Raw genomic sequence first — 24,089 nt, forward strand, 5'->3', positions numbered from 1 at the left:
TCTAGCTTGAATTTGTGCAATTTCTCCCAGGAAGACACTATGGACAATAGGAGGCACTAGTAGAAAAATCTCTGCAGTTTTCCAGAGGAGGACGAGATCAAGCTGCAGGAGTTGTTGGTCCAAATTGTACAATCCTGGGAGACACTTTGAGCCTGGATAGTTTTGTGTAATTTTTGGGCTAATTGCAGAGTGAGGAAGAAGGGATGGTGGTAACAAGATCTACATAGTTTTTAGAGCGAGCACAGGGTAGGTCAGTAGGGAAGCCTGCCTCACAGTTCTACATAATTTCTGTGTTGATTGTAGGGTGGGGAAGAAGGGCAGGTCAAGGACAGCTCTGTGCAATTCTTGGGCTAGTTGCAGAGCGAGGAAGAAGGGATTGTGGCAAGACAACTTTGTGCGATTCCTGGGCTGGTTGCAAAGTAGGGAAGAATGGCTGGTGGCAGGACAACTCTGCACAATTCCTGGGCTGATTGCAGAGAAGGGAGGAAGGGCTAGTGGCAGGACAACTCTACGTAATTCCTGGGTTGGTTGCAGAGCGGGGAATAAGGGAAAGTGGAGGACAACTCTACACAATTTTGGAGATCACTACAACCCTGGGTCACAACTGAAGTCATTTCTCCAGTTGACCAGCAAGAGGCTTGATGGGAGATATTGCGGGAAGCGCATACTAGATCGGGTTTTAGGACAACTTTGGCATAGTTCTGGGAGTCGGTTAGCTGACCCATTTCCAGAATTTCTCAGCGCAGGCTGCTCAGAGTATAGCCCCAACCTCTGCGCAGTTCTGGGCAACAATGCAAGGTCATTGAGATCACGTTTGGTTGACGGAGGGTTTTCTAGTCAGCATATTCTCAGGAAAAATGACTAAGTGTGAAAGCAAGTGTACTTGTGCATACATGACAATGTGATCACACACTTAGCATGACTCGACAACAAGACACCTCCAACAAACAAGATGATATGTGCTCAGTGAGACTAACTCAACAGTTAAGAGCGACAAGTGCAATGGTTGAAATATGTAATCGAAAAACTGTGATGACACTTACATGACAATGTTTAAATCTTTGTGTGTCAGTGCGATCGATGTTGACAGAGCAAAAACAACTCATACACCCCAAGACAACCTTCAAAATGTTAGAACAAAATCGCAAGCATGTCATAGCGATCAACATGCCAAAAGACGACCAGTGATCGATAAATAAGAAAGGGTGTGAAAACTCAACAGGAGCTCATGGATGAGCTTGAGTGTTTGCCACGATCAAGGGGAAAAACCAAGGAAGGCTCCGAAATTTGGATGCAGGCCAAAATTTTCAAGGGTGTTGCAGCCGCTAAAACAAAAGATTGACAAACATATCTTAAGATATATTACAAGGACCTTAGACTATGGTTTTCTCTACACACATTATGAAGATAACTCACTTTAAGGTTATACAGACAATGATTATGTAGGCAATTTAGATGATCGCAAAAGCACCTCAGGGTATGATTTTTCATCTTGGAACCAATCTAATTTCATGGGCAACCAAGAAACAACCAATCATTTCAACATATTTAGCAGAGGCATATTATGAAATTGTCACTTCAACAACTTGTCAAGTAGTGTGGCTCATGAGACTATTGACAGATCTTTTAAATATTCAGAACGATCCAACTCCGATTTATTTTGGTAGTAGTTTGGCAATTTCTTTATCAAAAATCACATATTTCACAATGGAGACATATTACTTGTTTTTTATGGTTCAAAAGATTAGCTTGTAGATATTCTCAGAAAACCATTGGGAAAGTATATATTTGAATTTCAAAGAGACCAATTTTGCATCCATTGGGCAAAAATATAATTGAATTTCAAAGAGTCCAATTTGGCATTGTAAGTGTCACTACTTGTAATAGTTGAGATTGGGAGGGGGTGTTAATGTATTAATTTCATTGTTTGCTAGGTGTCAAGATATTTATTTCATTGTCTACTGGATGTCATTGTCAACATTGATTCTCTTGAGTTTAGTTGAGTTCTAGTTCACTGACAACTTTGATAGCGTTGATTCTCTTGAGTTTAGTTGAGTTCTAGTTCACTAACAACTTTGATTCTCTTAAGTTTAGTTGAGTTCTAGTTCACTCACACCGTAGTAGTTTATTGTTGATGTCTCCAATATAATTCTATTTAAGTGATTTTGAATATTGAAAAGAGTTGTTCATTCCATTCCAAATTTGTATTTGTTTATTGTTGATATCTCCAATATAATTTTATTTAACTGATTTTGAATATTAAAAAAAGTTGTTTACTCTCTTCCAAATTTTTATTCATTCTCTGTTTATTTTTGCCGTTAAATTCTTTGACCACATCACTATTATTGACCTATTAAATGGATGTTCTCGTAACTATTGATTTTAATTGAACTATTACTCCATTTTCATCCAATATGAAAATCCTCTTCCAATATATTTATGTTAAATACATTTATGTTAATTGAAGTATGGTTTGAAGTCACTGAATATGATATCCAAAACTGTAGGAATTCAATTTGCCACCTCAATGGTTTGAAGTGAATGAATATGATAGCAAGTCAATAAATATGATATCCAGAACTACAGTAATTCAATTTGCCCCCTCGTTTCGTAAGCCTAAATCTATAGAAGAATGAATACTTACGATCATTTATTATTTTATAAAAAAGCGTGGCAGTTCATACACGCGGGGAAAGAAAGAAGAACATATTCATTCTCTGTTTATTTTTGCCGTTAAATTCTTTGACCACATCACTATTATTGACCTATTAAATGGATGCTCTCGTAACTATTGATTTTAATTGAACTATTACTCCATTTTCATCCAATATGAAAATCCTCTTCCAATATATTTATGTTAAATACATTTATGTTAATTGAAGTATGGTTTGAAGTCACTGAATATGATATCCAAAACTGTAGGAATTCAATTTGCCACCTCAATGGTTTGAAGTGAATGAATATGATAGCAAGTCAATAAATATGATATCCAGAACTACAGTAATTCAATTTGCCCCCTCGTTTCGTAAGCCTAAATCTATAGAAGAATGAATACTTACGATCATTTATTATTTTATAAAAAAGCGTGGCAGTTCATACACGCGGGGAAAGAAAGAAGAACATATAATTTATTCGTGGAGAATAGCAACCGCATTTCGAATTGAGATAATATTCCAAAACTCAAGCAAACGAAACTGAAATTTCCAATCTGATTAACTGTTGGCAACTCTACAGTTGGCGTGGACTCCTCCCTGGGTGCCAGTCAATACGCTAATCTCTCCCATTTTTATCATTGCAGCAGAAAACTTTTGCTGCCACGCTACCAGGTTATAAGAGCCCGAATTTCGAAAGACGCTGGATTTGGTGTTTGGATTTGTAAGCAGAGTTGCATCGGATGTAAACAGACCACGGTTAGCTATAACGTCGTTGTAATACAAGTTGTCTAGGATGAATGGCGTTTGAGGATCCATGACCACGGTCGTGTTGGCGTTGCTGGGGCTGCCTTGGGGACACCTTTGCTTCAGTATCTGAGCATACCACGGGTCAAGGGACGGGTCTGTGGCATTCGTGCCGTTGAAATTGTAGAGCCTGCTGACGAATGAAGTACAGTGAGAGACACCAATTGTGTGTGCTCCTGCATTCGCCCAAACAACACAAACATGATTATACTCGAGATATGTTTCTGCTCAACCATTATTGTAATCAACAAGCATTAACACATTGATGATTTGCAGGTCCGAGAATACACCTGACAGTGTAACCATCTCGTCCTGGGATAGACCCTTGGTTGTAAATATCTGAGTTAGCTGGGTTACATTGAAGGTAGGTGGAGGCAGATTTCCCGGAATATTGGAAGCAAGTGAAATATTTCCATCCTTCCTTCCGGCGGGAACATCCCACCATAGGGGATATCCAATGGGCGATGCCTGCAATCAGTTATAATGCATTATTAGAAAACATTGAGCACTGCTGTCGTGCTATGCTAAACTTAATTTAGTGGTTGTTATATATATGAAGTTTAATAAGAATACCAGCAATGCACTGTCTCTAGCCGCAAATGCGACAATGTCTGCACAGGAGACCTTCTTTGGGCAGATCTTCTCTAATAGTGATTTGGCGTTGTCAATCACGTCGAATCCTCCGAGACTCGGATTGTTAGCCGGAGAGTCTTTCTCGGCTACGAACTGGCCGGCTATGGAGTCGATGAGAACGGAACCATCGCATCCCTGAAAGTGAAGAAGCTCCAATTCAGTATTTCAAAAGAATTTACATTGTAATAGTTCAGAGGAGTGCATTATAAAAAGTAACTCAGATACCGACCCTGACAAAACAATCGTGGAAATGCAAACGTATAAGCTTAGCGGCTATTTCAGGAGAGCTATGGAATGCGCTGCTAACCACCGCAAACACAATGGATTCCGCCGCTGGACAAATATATTTGTAATAGCCCACTGCAAGGTTGTCGCTTACAGCAGCCCTAGCAAAGGCACAAAATACTACGGTAATCAGGGCAGCCTTACGGAACAGAGCCTTCGCCATTTCACCTCCCTGAACACTGACATCATGAGAACACCAGAAAATGAAGTTATTTCAATCATTAGTTTTCTTACAATTATAAAACCCACAAACCTCAATCAACAAAGCATGAAAGATTATCTATTGGCACGGAAATTCTAACCTTGGATGACACCAGGGAGTTGATCCTTCGTACTCGAAATCCTGAGATTGGAGATAACTGTAGTGGAGTTCGTTGGTGAATACCTGAGAATCATGCATGTGAAGCTAGGTATTTATAGTCTTATAAACAGTATTTGTGCCCGTGAATCATGTTAGTTCTCTTCGAATTATATATCATTTTTCAACCTACTACACGGTTTTTCTCACGAAAAGTAAACCTCCATTTTGTTTCAAAGATATTTCAGAACTATAGCTTTATATCAAAGGTATAACGTGGCGACGTGTTTCCTCTATATCTCTTGAAACATACGTGACAGATTCTTATTCTCCCCTCTTTCATCGAAATTAAATTTTCATTGAGGATGGCCACACAAAGGCGTCTAAGTTGTCGGGCTGTCCCATCTCTATTATGGCATTCCTTGGGACTTAGAGACAACTCATTTGCAGATTTGGAAAAAAGAAACGCTAGACATGTTATTCAAAGATATAACGTGGCGGCCGGGTTTCTATAATTATTTTTTAAGGAACATATCGAAATTAAATATACTACAAGTGCAAACATGGGTGCACAAACGCTTCTAACTTGTAAATATGTTTGATTGACTTAGGTTAAGTCTACATGACTGCACAAACGCTTCTAAGTTGTAAATATGTTTGATTGATCTAGGTGTAGTAGAATTAGGACTATAATTAAGTCTCAAGGGTTATAAGACTATAATTAAGTATCAAGGTCTCAAGTCTCAAGGTCTCTTGGATTATAATTAAGTCTGAAGGATTAATTCATTTGGTTTAGTTTTCTTGTTTTGCTAAGTATTTTTTTAATGGAGAGGTTTATAGTTTTGGGGTTAAATTTTATCGACGCCTTTGGATTAAGCCTTACTTGTTTAGCGGACAGATAAACCTCTTAGGGATGATCTACCTAAATTTTCAGATTGATATAATAGACTTAACACTATAATTGATATAATAGACTTAACACTATAATGGTATACCTATTATTTTTATAGCTTGTCATTAGCTCGAACTTTGAAGTGTTTATCCAAAGCTGTAATATTTCTGGCACTAATTTGAAAAGCCATCGTTATCTTCTACTATGACATATACTAAATATACGGTGAAATTTCCCATTTCCCGACACCTTCCTATTTAATGATATAAATTGCTCGGATTCAACACCCAACTCAGGACATGCTATGCTGCGCCATGTTATCAGCCACTCCCGTCGCCACGTTTTATTTTAGTATTCAAGATATTACAGTTTGTGGACGGGCATGTCTTGCCTATAGCATAATCCGTGGAGAAGAATTGAACGGGTTACGCTGCTACTAAGTAAAAGCTCCATGCTCGAGTTTGCTAGCTTCTCATTTTTATCGATTATTGACTTGAGAACTATGCAGGCTGCTCAGTACAACAAGGCTGGCAGCCGGCTAAATAATCGTTATTTTTAGATGTATTACTCTGGACAAGGAAGCTGTCATCGTGCCGGGTCATGAAGAATCTGAGATTTATGTTGGGTCGTATGATTTTGCGGGATATCACGAGACTTTCTTCTTGCTTTAATATCTACTATATTGCCTGCAATTATGTAATCATGGTGTAATACTTAATAACTTGGTTGAAAATAATGTTATTATGGTGTAATACTTAATAAATTTTGTTGCATTATTAGTATCTGTATTGCACGACTCTAACAATCGATCATGTTAATTTGCATTTTAACTTGAATTATATATATATATATTTATTATGATTTTTTTTTAAATTATTTTCAATAAAAAAATGATACATATGGTTTGCAACTATGTCTTCTTTAAGATGGTGGCGTAAAAGGTTGTTTTTCTTTTTTTCCAACTACTCAATATGTTTCATATGGTTTGCAGCTATGCATCTTTTAAGATTGTGGTGAAAGGTTATAAAAAAAAAACTATTCAGATTAAATATTCAAAAGTTATTTAATTAATAATGAATGTTTTGGAGTGAATGCTTTTAAATTTATAATTATTGGATTGTTTTGAAAATTAGTATAGATATATCTTAATTATGAATTTAGTAAATGTTTAAAGGGATTAAATATTTTTATGCAATTTTTTTAGGATGTCAAACTTGAAAAATGGTTTACATCTCAAGAGTGTTGGTCTTTTATAGCAAGTGATCCATGTTTATGTACATGTAACACAATTTTAAATGCATGAATAAATTCAATGCCTTGAATTTTTTTTGTCATTTGGATTGTGTATATTGATGATGATGATGATGGTTAACCTCCACTGAGACCAATTCAATGCCTTGAACTTTTTTGGTCATTTGGATTGTGTATATTGATGATGATGATGATGGTTAAGGCCCACTAAGACCAAATTTTGGTATATCTGACAAGAAACAAATTATTTAGTTAGATTTAAAATTGTATTCCTATTCTCAAAAAACTTGGAGAGAAGCCTCCTGAGCTCACTATATTTTTGACATCGTAGAAAGCTAGGAAGGTTACATACCTTTAACTTATAAGCTACACAACTTAAAATGTGATTTCCAACAAATGGTTACTTTATGTAATAATACACATAGTTTTTTTTAACCATATAATATACAGTTAGTTGACATTAAAATATTTTATCTAATCTGAAAATGAAAATACTTTATATATAAACCATTTTATCAACGTTAAAATATTTTATTATTATTAATATATTTTAAATATCCTACAATTTAACATTGCAATTGAAATATTTTATGTCTTAAACATACTCAATTTTTTTATTATTCTTAATTAAAAAAATTAAATATCATATATCAATAGATTTTAATGATTAAACATGTTTTAATTGATTTTTTTTGGTTTCCAATTCATTCTTACTTCTACTCTAGCATTGAAATATTTTCTTATAATCGAAATTGAATTTTTTATTTTTAACACTCTATGTGTCTATATATGAATGAATGAATTAAGATGGATATTTAATTTTATATTAATATTTTAATAAATTAAGCATATTTATTTTAATAAAAAGTAATTGAATTTTTTTTTTTTCCAATTCCTTCTTTTATTGGAGCATTAAAATATTCTTTTATGATCCACTTTTTATTTTTATTTTTATTTTTTATTTTATATACTCTCCTACTATATATGATGGATATTCAAAAACTTTATTTTTGTATTGAAATATTGTTAAAAATTATAATAATTACGCATTTTCTTGCAAAAATAAAAATGTTAGGAGAGATGTGTAGGTGTTAGGGGTAATGTAAGAAAGAGTGTATGTAAAAAAAAATTATATATTTTATTTTACTTTAATTTTATTAAACATATTAAATTTAATTTAAAAGCAAAAAATGTATTAGGGAGATGTAGTGGTCCACAATAATTATTTTATATCCATATTTAAATTTTATTAATAATCAAATAAAAACTAAATACTTGCAATAAATTTACAATATAACAAGACTCATAACCATTGATATTCACCCCATTTTACAACCGATATAATTAACTTGTAAATAGGCTTTGTTACAATACCATATACCCAAAAACCATAACTCATTCCAAAATTAAAATATTTTCTTTTCTTTTATTTTAAAAATTAAATATAAAAGTGAAGAGTATGAGGTAGATGTTCTAGTATCACCTATACATTTTAACTTAGTCTAAATGTATAAAAGAAAACAATGACTATAATTATTCATAAAACATTTTGACTTGGTCAAATCACATAAAACTAAATAAATAAAATAGAAAACACAAAGTTAATAATTATATTTATAATTATAATTAATATGAAAACTAATCTAAATCTATCTTAACATTGAATCTACCAAATGTTGAGAGGGATCAAATCTCTTGAGATGTACACCATTTTTAGAGTGAAAAGATATTTGATCTCCCTCACCATTTGGTAGATCTATAGTTAAGATGCATTTAGGCTAGCTGATATAAAATTATGTTATATATAATGGATATAGAAATATTTTATTTATGCCTAAGAGTAAGAGTGAAATTTTTGTACATATTTGAAGATCTATTTTACAATTAATGAAAACTGATCTGGGGTCTGTCAAATTTGGTCCCTAGACAGGTCAACTCAGGAGTCTATGCGCTACAGGTCCTTTAACTTGGCTCTCACATCCTTTGTGTAACAATGCACTCAAAAATTTCTAAATCCTCCAAATCAAAATAAAGCACATGGCTCCCTTGCTCTAACCTCGCAAATCTAGGGCCAACCTCTTTCTTCCCACCATGAGGTCGGGTGACAACTCCTGCCTATCCTATCTAGCATCCAGTGTACCTAGGGACTCGACTAGATCCTGTGTCGCCTTGCCCTTGACATCATAACTTCATTTGGCTCTAACTTTTGGGTCTTATACCAGGTTGGTGTTGACCCCTTTTTTTACATCACCTTGATTTCAATCCCAATAGCTTGAGGGACTCGATCTAGGTCCTCCCTTCATTCAAAAGTATTGATGCCACTTACGCCCAAGACCTCATTTCGTCTAGGTCTTATGTGAACTCCTCTGGATTTATTTTCATTCGTGCTTCAACACATTTGAATATGGCATTTGTGCAATGTTTGCCTGTCGTGACCTCCTCCCCTTTATTAACAATTATGACTAAAAAGGCTCCCACTAGGATTTATTCTATCCTTCAACATATTGAATCAAAAATATATAAAATCGCACATACATTCAAGAATGCACAGGGACACGGTTTAAAAACAAAATAAAGTTAGATGGTACGACCTCTCATAGATTGACCAACTTTATTCTACATTGAGATGGATACTGTAGCGCCCACGAGTTGCAGGCAACAGGACGAGCACGCACGGAGGCGATGACTTGAGGAGTAGTGGCACGGTGGGGAGAAAATGTGTGAAATGTGGCTAAGTGTTATGGAAGTCATTTGGGTATATAGGCCGATGGTGGTCCTGACGGGTCAACGAGCAGGCAAGGCCAAACAATGAGACACCACACTTGGGTGGGCTGGTGGGCGAGCCGGCCTGTTCAAAAGATAAAACGGAGATATGGTGGTTTGGCCAACATAAGGACACATCATTTCATATCATGGGTGAGCCATATAGATGGTGTAACCTTGGCGTTGGGCTAAGGCATCAAATCATTCAACAACAAACCAACGCAACCGCATAGAGAGCGTGCGAGCCAAGGAGGGCGAGGGCGGTCTGAAACGAAAAGGCAAACATGTGTAGATGGCTTGCGGGCCACAACACCCTCCTGCCTTGTGGAAAAGCTGAACGACGGGTCGTTAAGGGCGCAGTTTGGGCAGAGGTCTAAATGAGGGCGTAGGGCAACATGGGAGTTCGTTCGATGGGTTGAACGTGCAGTCGTGCAGAAGTTCAGGCAGAGGTTTGGATGAGGGTGCACGGTGGTTGGGGAATGAACAGTCGTGCAAGATGTTTTTCGAGGGCGCAGCAGGGTGTCTGGGCGAATGGTCATTCAGGAAGTCATGCAAGGGCGCAATAGGGTGCCCACCCGAACGACACGAGTTGGTGAGTGAGTGTATCATGCGAAGTCTTCAACGGGCGTGTGCACCATCAACGAGTTGACAGCTTAAAGAGTTGGGTTGAACGCCAGATGAGGGTGCATGAAGGCATCAGGCAAACGGTGAACAACAAATGACGAGGTGAACAAAACACGTTCGAATGAACGTGCAGAGGCAAATGACGAGTTAGGCAGAGATCTTTTGGGCAACTGTGTGGGTGTGCCTGATGAGCTGGTTGAACGTGTTGTGCCGGTGAATGTGAAAATATTCTAAGTGTAAATCTGGGGTTTCCTGAGGATTGAACTTGTATATTGTAAACCATTATTATTATTATTATTATTACGGGTAGACTCATTGCAATGTGTTTCCCCTCACATCTATATTATTGTGCATTTATGTTAATGCTGACGAATCTTTAACTGCTATGTTATAATGAATGAATGTACTTGGTAAAAGAGAAAAATAAACTAAGTATAGAAGTAAGGCGTAGTCCATGACCTTGAGTATTGGTGAAAAGAAAAGGGTCAGTGGTGCCGCACCTTCTATAGTGTGGTTGGAAGAGTACCACCAATGTAGGGGCATGACAGGTGGTATCAGAGCTGATAATCGGGTTTCGCAAAACAGCTTATCCCACTACACTAACGTGATAGGTGGTATCAGAGTTGGTGAATTGCGACGAAGAGTTGATCCCATTTCACTAGCATGTAGCTGGTACCAGAGGTGATCAATACAAGGGAGCTTGTGCAAGCTGCACTAACGTGACAGTTGGTACCAAGGCTTTGGTGATTCAAATTGATAGTTTATGGTCTATACAATATTGCAAAGAAGGCTGATGGTAGAGATGGTGGAGGAACCTCATGTTATGATAGGTGAATCTAGCCTCAATGCAAGTGAAGCTTCTCTGAACAGGGTATTGGAACGAATGGAGGAATTGGGTTCTGATTGGGCTTTGATGAAGCTCGAGAACATGCGGGTTCGTGAAGGCTATGTGAAGATGAAAGAAGAACTTGAAGAACTCAAGGACTGATACGCGCATACCGAATGGAAGTATACATAAATAGAAGAAGAGGTCAAGAAGATTGGTGAAGCAAGAGATCAAGTTCTGGCTGAAAGCTTGAAATTGCAGCAAGCTCTTGATGAAGCTCGAGATGAGATCATAGTTTTGAAGAAGGCTGTGAGGCACAAATCAGGTGGAGGATTGACTCATGTCGAAATCAAAGAGTTGGATTCTTATGATGGTACAAGGAGTGCAAAGACTCTTAGCAGCTTCTATGGGACATGGACCAGTACTTGGAGTGCTTGGGATTATTCGATGAGGAAACCAAAGTGAAAGTAGTTGCTCAATTCTTGACGAAGGATGCTAATATGTGGTGGCGAAGAAGGATGGACCAAATTGCCAATAGAAATGTTGGGGACATAACTTCATGGGATGAAATGAATAAGGCTTTGGAAGCCGACTTCAGCCCATAGGATGAAACATGGGATGCAAGGATGAAGATAAAGTATATGAAGCAAACAGGAAGTCTGCAGGCATACCAACGAGAGTTTGCAAGTGCAGTTTTGGAACTTCCACACATGACAAAAAGGGACGAGGTGTTCAACTTTATCATAGGTTTGAAACCTTGGGCGCGGAATGAAGTGGAGAGACAAAATATTAAGACACTTGAGGAGGCTTTTGCTATTGTGGATTGTTTGGTAGAACACTTTGATGAAGGTTCTGATGAGAAGAAGAAGAAGTATGATAAACTGAAAGAGAAGACTACAAAAGAAGAGACTTCGAGATCGAATGACAAGTTGAAGATGAAGAAACCCTTGAAGTGTTGGATATGTGAGGAACCACATACAGTGAAGAATTGTCCTTCTAGACCAAAGGTGTCTGCCATGACACAGTCCAATGCGAAGAAAGAAGAAACTTCCGTAGGGGTTATGCAGATATTGGGAGTTGCAGTGGCCATGGAAGCAGTCTTTAGGAGAGATCCTGAGAGAACAGATTAGAGTATGTTGAAATGAAAGTTTGGAGTGTGTATGTGCTTACTATGGTGGATAGTGGAACAACTCACAACTTTATGAGTGCAGATATTGCGAGAAGGATTGGGCTGAGGTTTGTATCGGTGCAAGCACAATTGAAGATAGTGAATTCTCCTCCAAACTCTGTGATTGGTGTAGCTGAAAAGGTGGATGTGACACTTGGTGAATGGAAAGGGAAAGTCAATTTCACTGTGGTGCAGATAGATGACTATGAAGCTGTACTGGGTATAGTATTCATGAAGGAATTTGATGCAATGATTGCTCCCCATATGAGGAAACTATACATTTATGACAGACGAGAGGATGTACCCATTGGTGTACCGACTGTGGGAGTAACTAAGGATAAGCGTAAGCTGACAGCAATGAGTATGGAGGATGGAAAGAAAGGTGAAGAGATCTATAATAGTTTGTCTGTTGTAGAGACAAAACTTATGGAACTGTCACAGTTATCAAGGCATTGTTAGATGGCATCTTAGATCTATCTGGGAGGCTGGAGGCAGTGGAAGATGATGATGACGAAGAGTATGTGAGGCTAAATGTTTAGACGGAGGATCGAGAGGCATACTTGTAGAGAATGGAAGTGGAAGATCCAGATAGGTGGATTGAGTTGATAAGAGAGGGAGAGCCTTCAAGTTGTGCTCCCTCCTCATCATGTTAGACTATCAGGGAGAATGAGACTCATTATTAGCTGCTCATGGCAGTGAGTCTTTAAACACTTTGCGTAGGCATCTAGGGGTGAGATGACATAGGTTGATAGAAAACATGCAGTGGATAGTCATGACAATGTATGGGCATGAGTTCTTATGGAGGCGATGCATGGTTGGATTAGCTACCCAACTAATCAACGACATGAGGGGTACCAGCACATGATTCCTTGCAGCATAGTGGCATATTTATGGCATGAGAGAAGGTTGAGTAGTGAACATCTGGACTACCCATATACATAGTTGTGTGGATGATATCTTGGCGACAGGTGGATGTTGGGATGGAAGATTGTCAAGGACGACAATGTCTTCAGGTGGAGGAGAATGTAGTGCCTACGAGCTGCAGGAAGCACGACGAGCACGCATGGAGGCGATGAGCTGAGGAGCGGTGGCACAGTGGGGAGAAAATGTGCGAAATGCAACTAAGTGTTGTGGAATTTGTTTGGGTATGTAGGCCGAGGGCACTTTCGGCGGGCTGACGGGCGAGTGAGGCTAAATGATGAGACACCACACTTGGATCGGCCAGTGGGCGAGCCAACCCATTCAAAAGATAAAACGAAGATATGGTGGGTTAGCCAATATAAGGACACATTGTTTCATATGATGGGCAAGCCATATATATTGTATAACCTTGGTTTTGGGCTAAGGCATCGAATCATTCAACAACAAACCAATGTAATCGCAAAGAGAGCATGCAGGCCCCAACACCCTCTTGCCTTGTGGAAAAGCTGAACGATGGCTCATTGAGGGCGTAGTTTGGGCAGAGTTTTGAAAGAGGGTGTAGGGTGGCACGGGAATTCATTCGACGAATTAAACATGCGGTGGTGAAAAAGTTCGGGCGGAGGTTTGAACGAGAGCACATGGTCGTTGGTGAATGAACAGTCGTGTAGGAGGTTATTCGAGGTCGTTCGAGGGTGCAGCAGGGCGTCCAAGCGAATGGTCGTTCGGGAATTCATGCGAGGGTGCAGTAAGGTGCTTGCCCAAATGACATGAGTTGGTGAGTGAGTGTATTGTGTGAAGTCTTGAACAGGCGTATGCATGGTGAATGAGTCAACGAGATGAAGAATTGGGTTGAACGTTGGGTGAAGGCACATGAAGGCTCTGAGAAGACGGTGAATGATAATCGATGAGGTGAATGAAATGCATCTGGGTAAATGTGCGAAGGCAAACGATGAGTTAGGCAAAGATCGTTCGAGCAACCGTGTGGACACGGCCGACAAGCTAGCTGAACATGTTGTGCCGGTGAATGTGAAAATATTCTAAGTGTAAATCTAGGGTTTCCTCACAATTGAACTTGTATATTGTAAATTGTTGTTATTATTATTATTACGGGCAGACACATTGCAGGGAGTTGCCCCTCCCATCTATATTATGGTGCATTTATGTTAATGCTGATGAATACTTAACTGTTGTGTTATAATGAATGAAAGTACTTAGTAAAAGAGAAAAATAAACTAAGTATATAAGTAAGGTGTAGTCCATGAGTGTGAGTATTGGTGAAAAGAAAAGGGTTAGTGGTGTCGCACCTCCTATAGTGTGGTTGGAAGAGTACCACCAATGTAGGGTCATGATAGATACCCTTCCTCGGCCTGATCTTTTAAATGAATTGTCCACTTCCTAACATAATTGTAAGCTTCCCATTTTAAAACTATAGAAAATAAACCCTAATAGTGACAAGGTATCTCATCCTCTGCAAGCTCATGCTTACGATTTTTCATTTAAACTTACAAAATTATGAGGAGAATCATGTCCTCTTGCTTAATTTCTTCATTGCAATGTTGAGGGTTCTAGAGGCCTCTTGGAATCAAATATTATTTAGGATAATTTGATGCTCCTACATTAGACTATTGCACTTGAAAATTTTCATTATCTCTTGATCACGTGCTTCATTTATGCATCTCGCCAATCATCATCTCAGTCTTCTTTCATCATGTATCATTGAGCTCCTCCTTTCTTTCAGTAGTGAGCTACAACCATAGCCTCCACAAACACCTCATTGGCTCTCTCCTCTAGTTTGGTTTGTTGGCATCACAGGTTCACCTGCTCTAGTACCTCTCAAGCTTCCTCTCATCATTTGGATTTTGCATGCTACTCACTTCTCTTGATAATTCGACCACAATTGTAGTTATGGAATTGCCAAAAAAACCTCTACCCAACTGCATTTGAAAGTTATTCACCTTCGGCAAAAATCCTTCCTTGCTCTGATACAACTTGATGAAAACCAATTTTAGGGTATGAAAAATTTGATTACCAAATTGTTTAAGTCGAGAGACTTTCGGTTATGGGCCCTCAAACTTGGCTTCCACATACTTTCTGCGTAGTAATGGACTTGCATACTCTTTAATCCCCTAAAAACACATAGGAATCACTTAATTTTATTTGACTAAATTATTGTCAGGCTCATGATTCCCACCATGAGGTTGACAGATTAGTTCTGACTATATTCTATGACATTTGATTAACCTATGCCCTTGATTACTTCCTGTGCATCACTTGGATCCAAGATGTAAGTCCTATACTGAGTTACGGGTCAAACCCTTTACACACATCACCTTGTTTTTTATCCCAATGACCTGAGGGACCTGATCTGGGCTCTCCCTTCATCCAAATGTCATGGCGTCATTCCCACCCAATCCCTCATTTCATCTAGGTCTTATGGGAACTCCCCTGGATTTCTTGGCATTCTTTCTAAAGCACATTGGATTGTGGCATTTATTCAATTTCTTCATTTTCGTGACCTCCTCCCTTTTGTTAACAATTAAAACTACAAAGGACCCTTGCTAGGGTTTATTCTATCCTCCAACAAATTCAAACAAAAATATAGAAAACTATACACAAGTTTGAGAATGCATAGGGACATGGTTTTAAAAGAAAAGAAAGTTACATTGCACAAGCCCCAAGTGCCTAACCTTGTTTCCTCACCTAATTCTACATTGGACTGGATTCCTTTCCTTGCCCTCAATTTTACATGGAATTGGTCATTTCCTGACATACTTAGAGGGTGCTCATTTTAAAATTGACGAAAACAAACCATAAGAAAGACAAGGAATCTTGCCCTCTATGAGCTCTTGTTTTAGAGGCTTACAAATTTTCCTTTAGAATTAAAAAATTATGAGTAGAATCATGTTTTCTTGTTTGAGTGACACATTGAGCCTTATAGAAGCCTCTGAGAATCAAAATTTGATTTGGGATAAAAAAATGAAAATATAAATTTATTTATTTATATATATTTTAGCATGGACATACAGATATTTTATTTATGCTGAAAGTGAGAGAGAGATATTTTTACCACATCTCTTTCATACTAGGTTGTAATATCAAGAATTGATGGAGTGAGTGAAAACATGGGATATTAGTAGTGTTTTATAATTTTTTTAATTAAAATTAATCAAAAATGAATATTCATTTTTGTTTCTTAATCATAGGTTAATTTTTTTTTTATTTAGAGATAATTTTACTTTTATACTTGAAAATGACACATAAACTCAAGGTTGAGAAATGAAGTAATTACACCTCTTCCTCATACTGGGTTGAAGAAAGAGTTAGAATGAGTCTTCCTACCCAATAAAACTATTTTAACATGGAAGCAGAAATATTTTATTTATTGCTAAGGGTGAGTGTGAAATTATTTTACCACATTTTCTTCATACTAGATCGTCATATGAACAAATGATCAAATTAGCATACTAAGAGTGAGAGTATTGTTGTCTTATAATGTTTCTAATTAAAATTATATTCATTTTTTTTCTTATTTAGAGAATAGTTTGTTTTCATTTCAAAGAGGATAAGTGTCACTCAAGGTTGAGGATAAAAGCAATTACACATCTATTTCATACTAATAATGGATATTTGTATATTTAAACTATGATATTTAAAAATATAATAAAATTGAATTTTGTAAGTTTTAAAACATGAAATGATTAAACTCAATAGTTGTCTTTATGTAGAATTACCTTTATTTTTTTAATCTAATATTAAGCCAATTAGATCAATCTTAATCACATGTCTAGTAATCACAAAGAGAGATTAATCTCTTGATGCAAACTTTTTTGGGGTGGAAAACTTGTAAAACTATTTATTTCTCTGAATCCATGGTTATATGCACATACACACCTTCTGTAACTATTCATTGTTTAAGCGCGTTTTTGAATGTATGAATTTATTGAATTCCTTGAAAATTCTCTTAGTAATTTGATTTTTGTTTTGACCATACAAATTAATTGTGTAGACTACACAATTTAAACTTGAAATTCCAATCAAACTTTACTATATTTAAGCCAATTTTGACATAAAAATATAAGGGAAAGAAATAAAATGTGAAATAGTAAAACTAGTTAAATATTTTAATAATAAAAGTTTTTTTGAATTGTTTTATATAACATATGGATCATTTTTTCAACCATATATAATATGTATGTAATTGATATTGAAATGTTTTATTTAGCATGAACATTGAAATATTTTGTTTATAAATATCACTGTTCACATTATAAAAATATATTAAATACAAGATAGTAATACTTAACCCTACATTTGAAATATTTTATGTATTTAATATAGATATTTTTAAGTATTATATATCAATTTTATATTTAAATTTTAATAAATTATATATATTTCTCTTATTAAAATAAATTGATTTTTCCTTTTCTTTTTTCCAATTATTTTTCCTCTTTAAGGATTGAAATATATATATATATATATATATATATATATATATATATATATATGTGGGCCATGGATATTCAAATAGATTATTTATGGATTGGTATTTTTAAATTTATATCCATATGAAATATTTTTACCACATGTATTTTATAATGCTTTTAATTAAAATTAACCAAATATTTATATTCCTTTTTCTAATTATAGTTGACTTTTTTATTTATTTAGAGAGTATTTTACTTCTATTTATAAAAGTGCTCATGTCAACTAAAGGTTGAGCATGGAAGAAATTACACATCTCCCTCGTAATGTAGAATGACCCTCTAGTCCCAATAAATGTTTCATTGAAATTGATATATTAATATAAAAATATTTATCTATCTTTAAACTATGATTCTTAAGAATTTTGAAAATTGAATTGTGAGTTTTAAAACATCAAATGATTAAAGTGAACATTCACTCCTGGTGTGGAATTAGAACTAGTATCCATATTATCCAAAAATATAACAAGAGCCATGAGGAATCAAAATTTATTGATATGAAAACCTTTTTTATAGGAAAAAATGCACTTCCACATAATGCATTATTCTCCTAACTTGTTGATTAATATGAATCACTCTTTCTATATATATATATATCTATATATATATATATATATATATATATATATATATATACACACACACTTTTTAAATTGTATTTCAACTTTATTTTTTAAAAATTCCTTAAATACATGAAATAAAATGATTTAAGAATACAATTTTAATAAATATTTGTTTTATTCAAAATTTGCTTTTAATAAAATATCAAAATATAAAATAATAATCCTTGAAACTTTATAATAATATAATTTTTCAATTACTTTATATAATATAAATATTTTATTATTAATTCAAATTAAACAACCCAGAATTTTCTGATGGGACCTCTATAATGAAGGCGTAGGCGAGACCAGTGGGATAAGATTCATTCTATATATCTCTATTTCACATTCTTATCATGTCTAAATGGGATTTAGTCCACCTTTAAAATGAACTTCAAGCTTCCAGGAATCTCTTAAACTTCCAGGAATGGGATTTAGTCCACCTTTTGCTTCAAATCATGGGCTGTCAAAGATACAAATTTATACTGACTTTATGCTTGTAATCAGTTGGATTAACCATATTTAGTAACTCTAAAACATTTTTCTTGTGACCCTTTTGGACAGTGCTTTACAATTGAAAATTTTATTTTCATTTTTGTTATATCATTATGTATACAAGGAGCGATAGCAGGATGCACATTTCCTATCCAAAGCTGGTCTAGACCTTGATTTAGGACAATGGCAGATTAGAGAAGATCAGGATGGATCCATTCACTCTTATTATCATAAACCTTTCCAAGATCCTAGTGATCAGCTAACGAATGAGTCACAATAGCTTTTCCCATTTTGTCTTATCTCTTCACAAATGACTTTATTTTATTTCTTATGCAAATTCTCTTTGTGGTTATCTACTTCTCTTATAATATTAAGAGAATCTTCTCTTAACGGCCGAGGCGTTTTCATGAACCTCATAAAAACTATATGTACATATTCCTATTTTTCTATGTCGTTATGGTTGCATATTTTTCACTACTATATGTATAAACACAATTAATGTGTCTACCTAAAGTAATTTTTTATTATTTGAGATGAATAAAATTTAAGTTTTTTTAGCTGAAAAAAATATATAAAAATATTTAGATATTTTATTAGGATTGTTAATTATATATATATATATATATATATATATATATATATATTATTAATGGACATTGAAGTAATTTAATTAATATGAGTACTGACATATTTTATTTATAAATTACATGGTTTATATTAATTTTTTTTATTATTAGTATATTTTTAAATACATTTTAATATTACTTAATTTTACATATTGAAATATTAAATTTGTGATGCATATTTTTTTAGTGTCATATATAAATTTTGTATTTAAAATTGAATGAATTACTCATCTTTATCTTATTATTGTTATAAATAATGAACTCAATCATTTTATTTTTGATTACTTATTATTTTTTTACATTGAAAAATTTTATTGTGTTTCATATCTATATCTATGTGTGTGTGTTTTCTGAAATTTATATTAAAATAAATTAATTAACATGCATATTAAAATTGTTTATTTATATATCAAATTGGAATATGAAAATACAAATAATATCAATTTTATTTGTCTTTTCTTTTAATTATATTAAAATCATTTTAAAAGTTGCTATAAAACTATCGTATTACATATGTACACAAAAATATTTTATTTATAAATAAGACTGAAATATTCTTACCATATCTTTTTTGTATTGGGTTGTAACATCAAGCACAATTAGAAGGGAAATACTTTTTATAACACTTTTAAGTAAAACTAACTAAATATGTATATTTCTCTGTTATTTTGATTTCAACCAACATTATTTCTTAACTAAAAAGTATTTATTTGTATTTTTAAAGGGACACATGTCAAATCCACATTGAGCATAGACAAAATTATACATCTTCCTCAGACTCAATGGTGGAATGAATCTCCTAGCTCAAAAAATTATCATTAGAGGAAATTTCATCCTAAAAGTGACCTCGTAAGGAAAAATAATAAAATGATAGGAAAATAATAAATAAGAGTTATGAATTTTGGAGGGAAAGGAAGAAAACTATTTTTTCTAATTGTACTTTTTTCTTATCTCCTTATATGTTAACTCAAATTTCAATTGTATACAGTCGTTGAATGCAGAATTAAATTCCACATTCAATGAGTAATCATTATGCATAGTTTTGAGAATACCCACATTGATAAAAATTGAAGATACATTAAAAAAATGTGTTCAACATGTTCTTTTAATGTATCTTCATTTTTCTTATCAATGTGGGCCTTCTCAAAAGTATCTATTATAGGTACTTGTTGGTTGTGGAATTATATAATAGGTATCCATTTGGCGCATAATATAATTCTACATCCAACGAGTGTTTACACTTGAAATTTGAGTAAACCTATAAGGGAATAACCCAAAAATACCAATAAAAAAGTAGTATTTTTTCCTGATTTAAAATATTTTGATGTAACCTATTTTTAAATTTAAAATATTTTGATTGGTTTATATATTATGTACATGAAAATTTCATATGAAATTTTAGGACGAAATTTCCTCTAATGTAATTTTAACTAATATTAACTTAGTATAGAACCATATTATCTAGTAAGTCTCGAGAGAGATCAAACATATTGATGGAGAGATTTTTTAGAGTGAAAAATTTGAAGAAGGGCTTACACCTAAAGAGCGTTCGCTGCTCTTGATGCTTAATCCATAGTTATACACACATACCTTCTGCAATTTTTCATTGTTTAAAATGCAATTTTTAAAGCATGAATCGGTTTAATAGCTTGAAATTCCTCTTACGTTACTTGGATAACATAGACTACATGATTAAATTTACAATTTCACTTGAACTTTTAGACTACACAACTTAAACTCGCAATTCCAACAAATCAACAAATCTTTATTGGATTATAGATAGATTTTGGCACAAAAATATAGGTAAAGAAAACTAAAATGTAGAATATCAAAATTGTTGAAATTTTTTAGTCATAAGATTTTATTTTATTCAGTTGCTTTATATAATATATGCATAATTTACTCCAGCCAATCCATCCCCATAGGACGCGACGCCTCTACAACCTAGGGCTTTGAAGCGCCTCTGCAATGGCACACCCTGCTCTCTTTTTTCTGACTCCTCTCTTTGTTTTTAACTTCATACCGTGACATCGGCCTACTGGTACACTCTGCGCCACAATGACATTTCCCCGGGGGGGTTTCAATTCCCTCCCCCACTTCTGAAAATGTTCCTCAAGCGATGAATACGACCGAACATCTGGAGACTGATCAACATCACAAAGAAGAACGGGACCCTTTGATGCAGGAAACAACAAAAGACTTCACTGTGCAGCCTGACAAAAACAATTAAGAACAAGAAGGAAAGTCAAAGCAACAGGAAACGCCAAAGTGTACCTCATCGACATGCAGACCTATAGCCACTGAAAGACCCAAAATAAAACTTCCCAGCCACTGAATCAATGGTCGGATCCAATACATGAAGGACCATGCGCTCATTGGAAAATTTATTAGATTCTGGCCGACGGAAAAAGCTTTGCAAGGATGGATCTCAGCCAAATGGAAACCCAAGGGATAGGTCACTTTGTAGCTAGGACCAAAAGGGTTTTTCACGGTGATTTTCTTCTGCATCGAAGATTGAAATAGGGTCATGGATGAAGGTCCTTATTTCTTCAACTCTGCTGGTCTGTATTTAAGAGCTTGGAGAGAGAGATTCAACCCTGACAAGGAGGATCTCAGCTGGGCACCAATATGGATTAGGCTATACTCGCTCCCTGTGGAATATTGGGATGAAGAATCACTCAGAGACATAGGTAAGGGGCTGGGAGAGTTTGTCAAAATTGTTGAAGAAACGAAGCTGAGTAGATATACCTCATACGCCCGCATCTGTGTCTTCATGCGCTTGGACAAAGCCCTTCCGGAATCGGTAAGTCTCTTCCACGATGACTATGAATGGATTCAACCCTTAGATTTTGAACATGTTCCCTTTCGCTGTCGTAAGTGCCATGCCCTTGGGCATCTGTTTAGGGACTGCCCTCTAAATGCTTATCCACAAGCCTCTGAACCCTCAGGCAAGGTGGACCATGAGGGTTTCACCAAGGTTGCAAGCCGTAAGAGATCGCACAAAAAACCTTCCTCTGGGAAAAAACCCCATCAGGATGTTGCTTCCATCCCCTCCACGAGCAACAGCTTCGAGGTTCTAGCAAAAACTTCGGAAGACCCAACCCAGATCTCTGCGCCAATCCCTCAGCTGATTATCCCATCCCCCCTGATCCCTCCTTCAGCCTCCTCTCCCAACCCCCTGCCTCCAAAAATCTTGAGTGGGACTTCCAAAGTAGGCCCAAAAAACCCTGAATGGAAATCCAAGGAAATGGATGTGGACGATCCCCAAAGCCAATCCATGCACTTAGCTCTCATCTCAGAGGAAAGTAGTCAAGCGCAACACATGGATGAAGAATCGGAAAGCATAGATCTGGGCAGTCTAGACATTTTTGAGATGTTACAAGTTTGCAGAAAGGAGTATGATAAAATCCAAGTGCACCAGCTTAGTACTCTGGAAGTTATCATATCCAAAGCCTATCAGCAACAACAATTAGGAATAAAACTGGGAAGTCAATGGGATGGCTACTTCCTTCCAAAAGACTCCAAGAAATGTGGAAGAAAGACAGATCTCCACCGAACTATAGCCATAGGGAAAATCCTGGTTGACTCAGGTAGATATGCTAAATTGACGAAGTACTACAAGCCCACTACTAATAGTGAATCATGAAGCTCACTTCATGGAATCTAAGAGGGCTCAACAACCCCAGGAAACTCATAATGATTAAAAATATGATAAGGCAGGAACAACCCTAGATATTCTTTCTGCAGGAAACAAAATACAACAGTAACACTCTGGGAAACATCCTTTCAAAAGCTTGGCCAGGCTGTCACTCGATTGCTGTGGATGCGTTAGGTGCTTTTGGAGGATTATCAATTGCCTGGAATAAGCAAGCAATAACGCTTTCGAATTTCCATGCCTCCCATAACATTATACAGGCAACGTTTCATATTATTGGCACCAACATTCATGGTCATCTTACTAATGTTTATTTTCCGCAGGAAGCAGCCAACAAAATTGCTCTTCTAGACACCATAGAAGAACTCAACTCCAATAGAGACCATCCTCTATGGATCATTGGAGGAGACTTCAATATGATCACCAAGTTAGAGGAAAAGACGGGAGGTCGGGCCAGGCTGGAACAGGAAACTGACCACTTCAAAGATTTTATCCACAACAATATGCTAATAGACATGCAAACCTCCAATGGAATGCACACTTGGAGCAATCGCAGGGCTGGGCAGCATCAAATTGCTTCAAAACTTGATAGATTCCTCATCTCGGATAATGCAGTGCATCTCGGCGGCGACCTCTTAGCATCCATTCTTCCATACTCCAGATCCAACCACTGGCCTATCTCTCTCTAATGGCAACAGTCGGGTGACTCAACCAGATGTCCATTCAGATTTGAGGCATTTTGGCTTTCCCATCCCACCTTCAACGACTTCATCAGATTCACCTGGAACAACTTCTCTGCGCCAGAGGGATAAAAAATGTTCCAGTTTCAACAGAATCTCAAATTCCTAAAAGCCCAAATCAAACGCTGGAATAAAGATATTTTTGGCAACATCTTTTAGGCCCAACAAGACCTCAAGGAAATGAGAGATCTCCAGCAACAGATAATCACAGAGGGATACAAGGATGGGACTTTGGAACTGGAAAGGCACATTCATAATCAATTGGAGGAGAGAAGAAAGCAGGAAGAAATTCTATGGAAGCATAAATCTAGGATTAGATGGCTGAAAGAAGGCAAAAGAAACAATAAATTCTTCCACAGAACTACGAT

The 24,089-nt window shown here is 35.8% G+C and overlaps 2 protein-coding genes across 2 annotated transcripts; one reads left to right on the top strand and one right to left on the bottom strand.

Moving 5' to 3' along the window:
* Positions 1 to 3,212: 3,212 nt before the first annotated feature.
* On the bottom strand, positions 3,213 to 10,119 carry LOC149236556 (peroxidase 5-like). Its single transcript, XM_089368952.1, has 6 exons — positions 9,802 to 10,119; positions 4,679 to 4,761; positions 4,321 to 4,555; positions 4,032 to 4,226; positions 3,749 to 3,926; positions 3,213 to 3,634 (listed from the first exon to the last, which is right to left on the bottom strand). Exons 1-6 carry the CDS (start codon positions 10,117 to 10,119, stop codon positions 3,213 to 3,215), a joined length of 1,431 nt encoding a protein of 476 aa, XP_089225078.1.
* An 11,734-nt stretch (positions 10,120 to 21,853) lies between these two features.
* Positions 21,854 to 23,670, top strand: LOC149236557 (uncharacterized). Its single transcript, XM_089368953.1, has 2 exons — positions 21,854 to 22,916; positions 23,129 to 23,670. The coding sequence occupies exons 1-2, from the start codon at positions 21,854 to 21,856 to the stop codon at positions 23,668 to 23,670; spliced, it is 1,605 nt and encodes a 534-aa protein (XP_089225079.1).
* The last annotated feature ends 419 nt before the right edge of the window (positions 23,671 to 24,089 follow it).

The sequence above is a fragment of the Pinus tabuliformis genome, chromosome 8, assembly GCF_031772625.1.
Source record: "Pinus tabuliformis cultivar Carrire ecotype Pingquan chromosome 8, CPIR1, whole genome shotgun sequence".
NCBI classification, from domain to species: domain Eukaryota; kingdom Viridiplantae; phylum Streptophyta; class Pinopsida; order Pinales; family Pinaceae; genus Pinus; species Pinus tabuliformis.

Bases quoted from the DNA above. Each gene is read 5' to 3' on its own strand.
- LOC149236556 (XM_089368952.1), bottom strand. From the start codon at position 10,119: ATGACCATTCGCCCAGACACCCTGCTGCGCCCTCGAAAAACATCTTGC. The intron at 4,762-9,801 runs GTTGGTTTGTTG...CATGATTCTCAG, and splicing joins CACGCTCTCTATGCGGTTGC to GTATTCACCAACGAACTCCA. The intron at 4,556-4,678 runs GTTAGAATTTCC...TCATGATGTCAG, and splicing joins ACTCCCTGGTGTCATCCAAG to TGTTCAGGGAGGTGAAATGG.
- LOC149236557 (XM_089368953.1), top strand. From the start codon at position 21,854: ATGGATGAAGGTCCTTATTTCTTCAACTCTGCTGGTCTGTATTTAAGA. The intron at 22,917-23,128 runs GTAGATATGCTA...AAGCTTGGCCAG, and splicing joins GAAAATCCTGGTTGACTCAG to GCTGTCACTCGATTGCTGTG.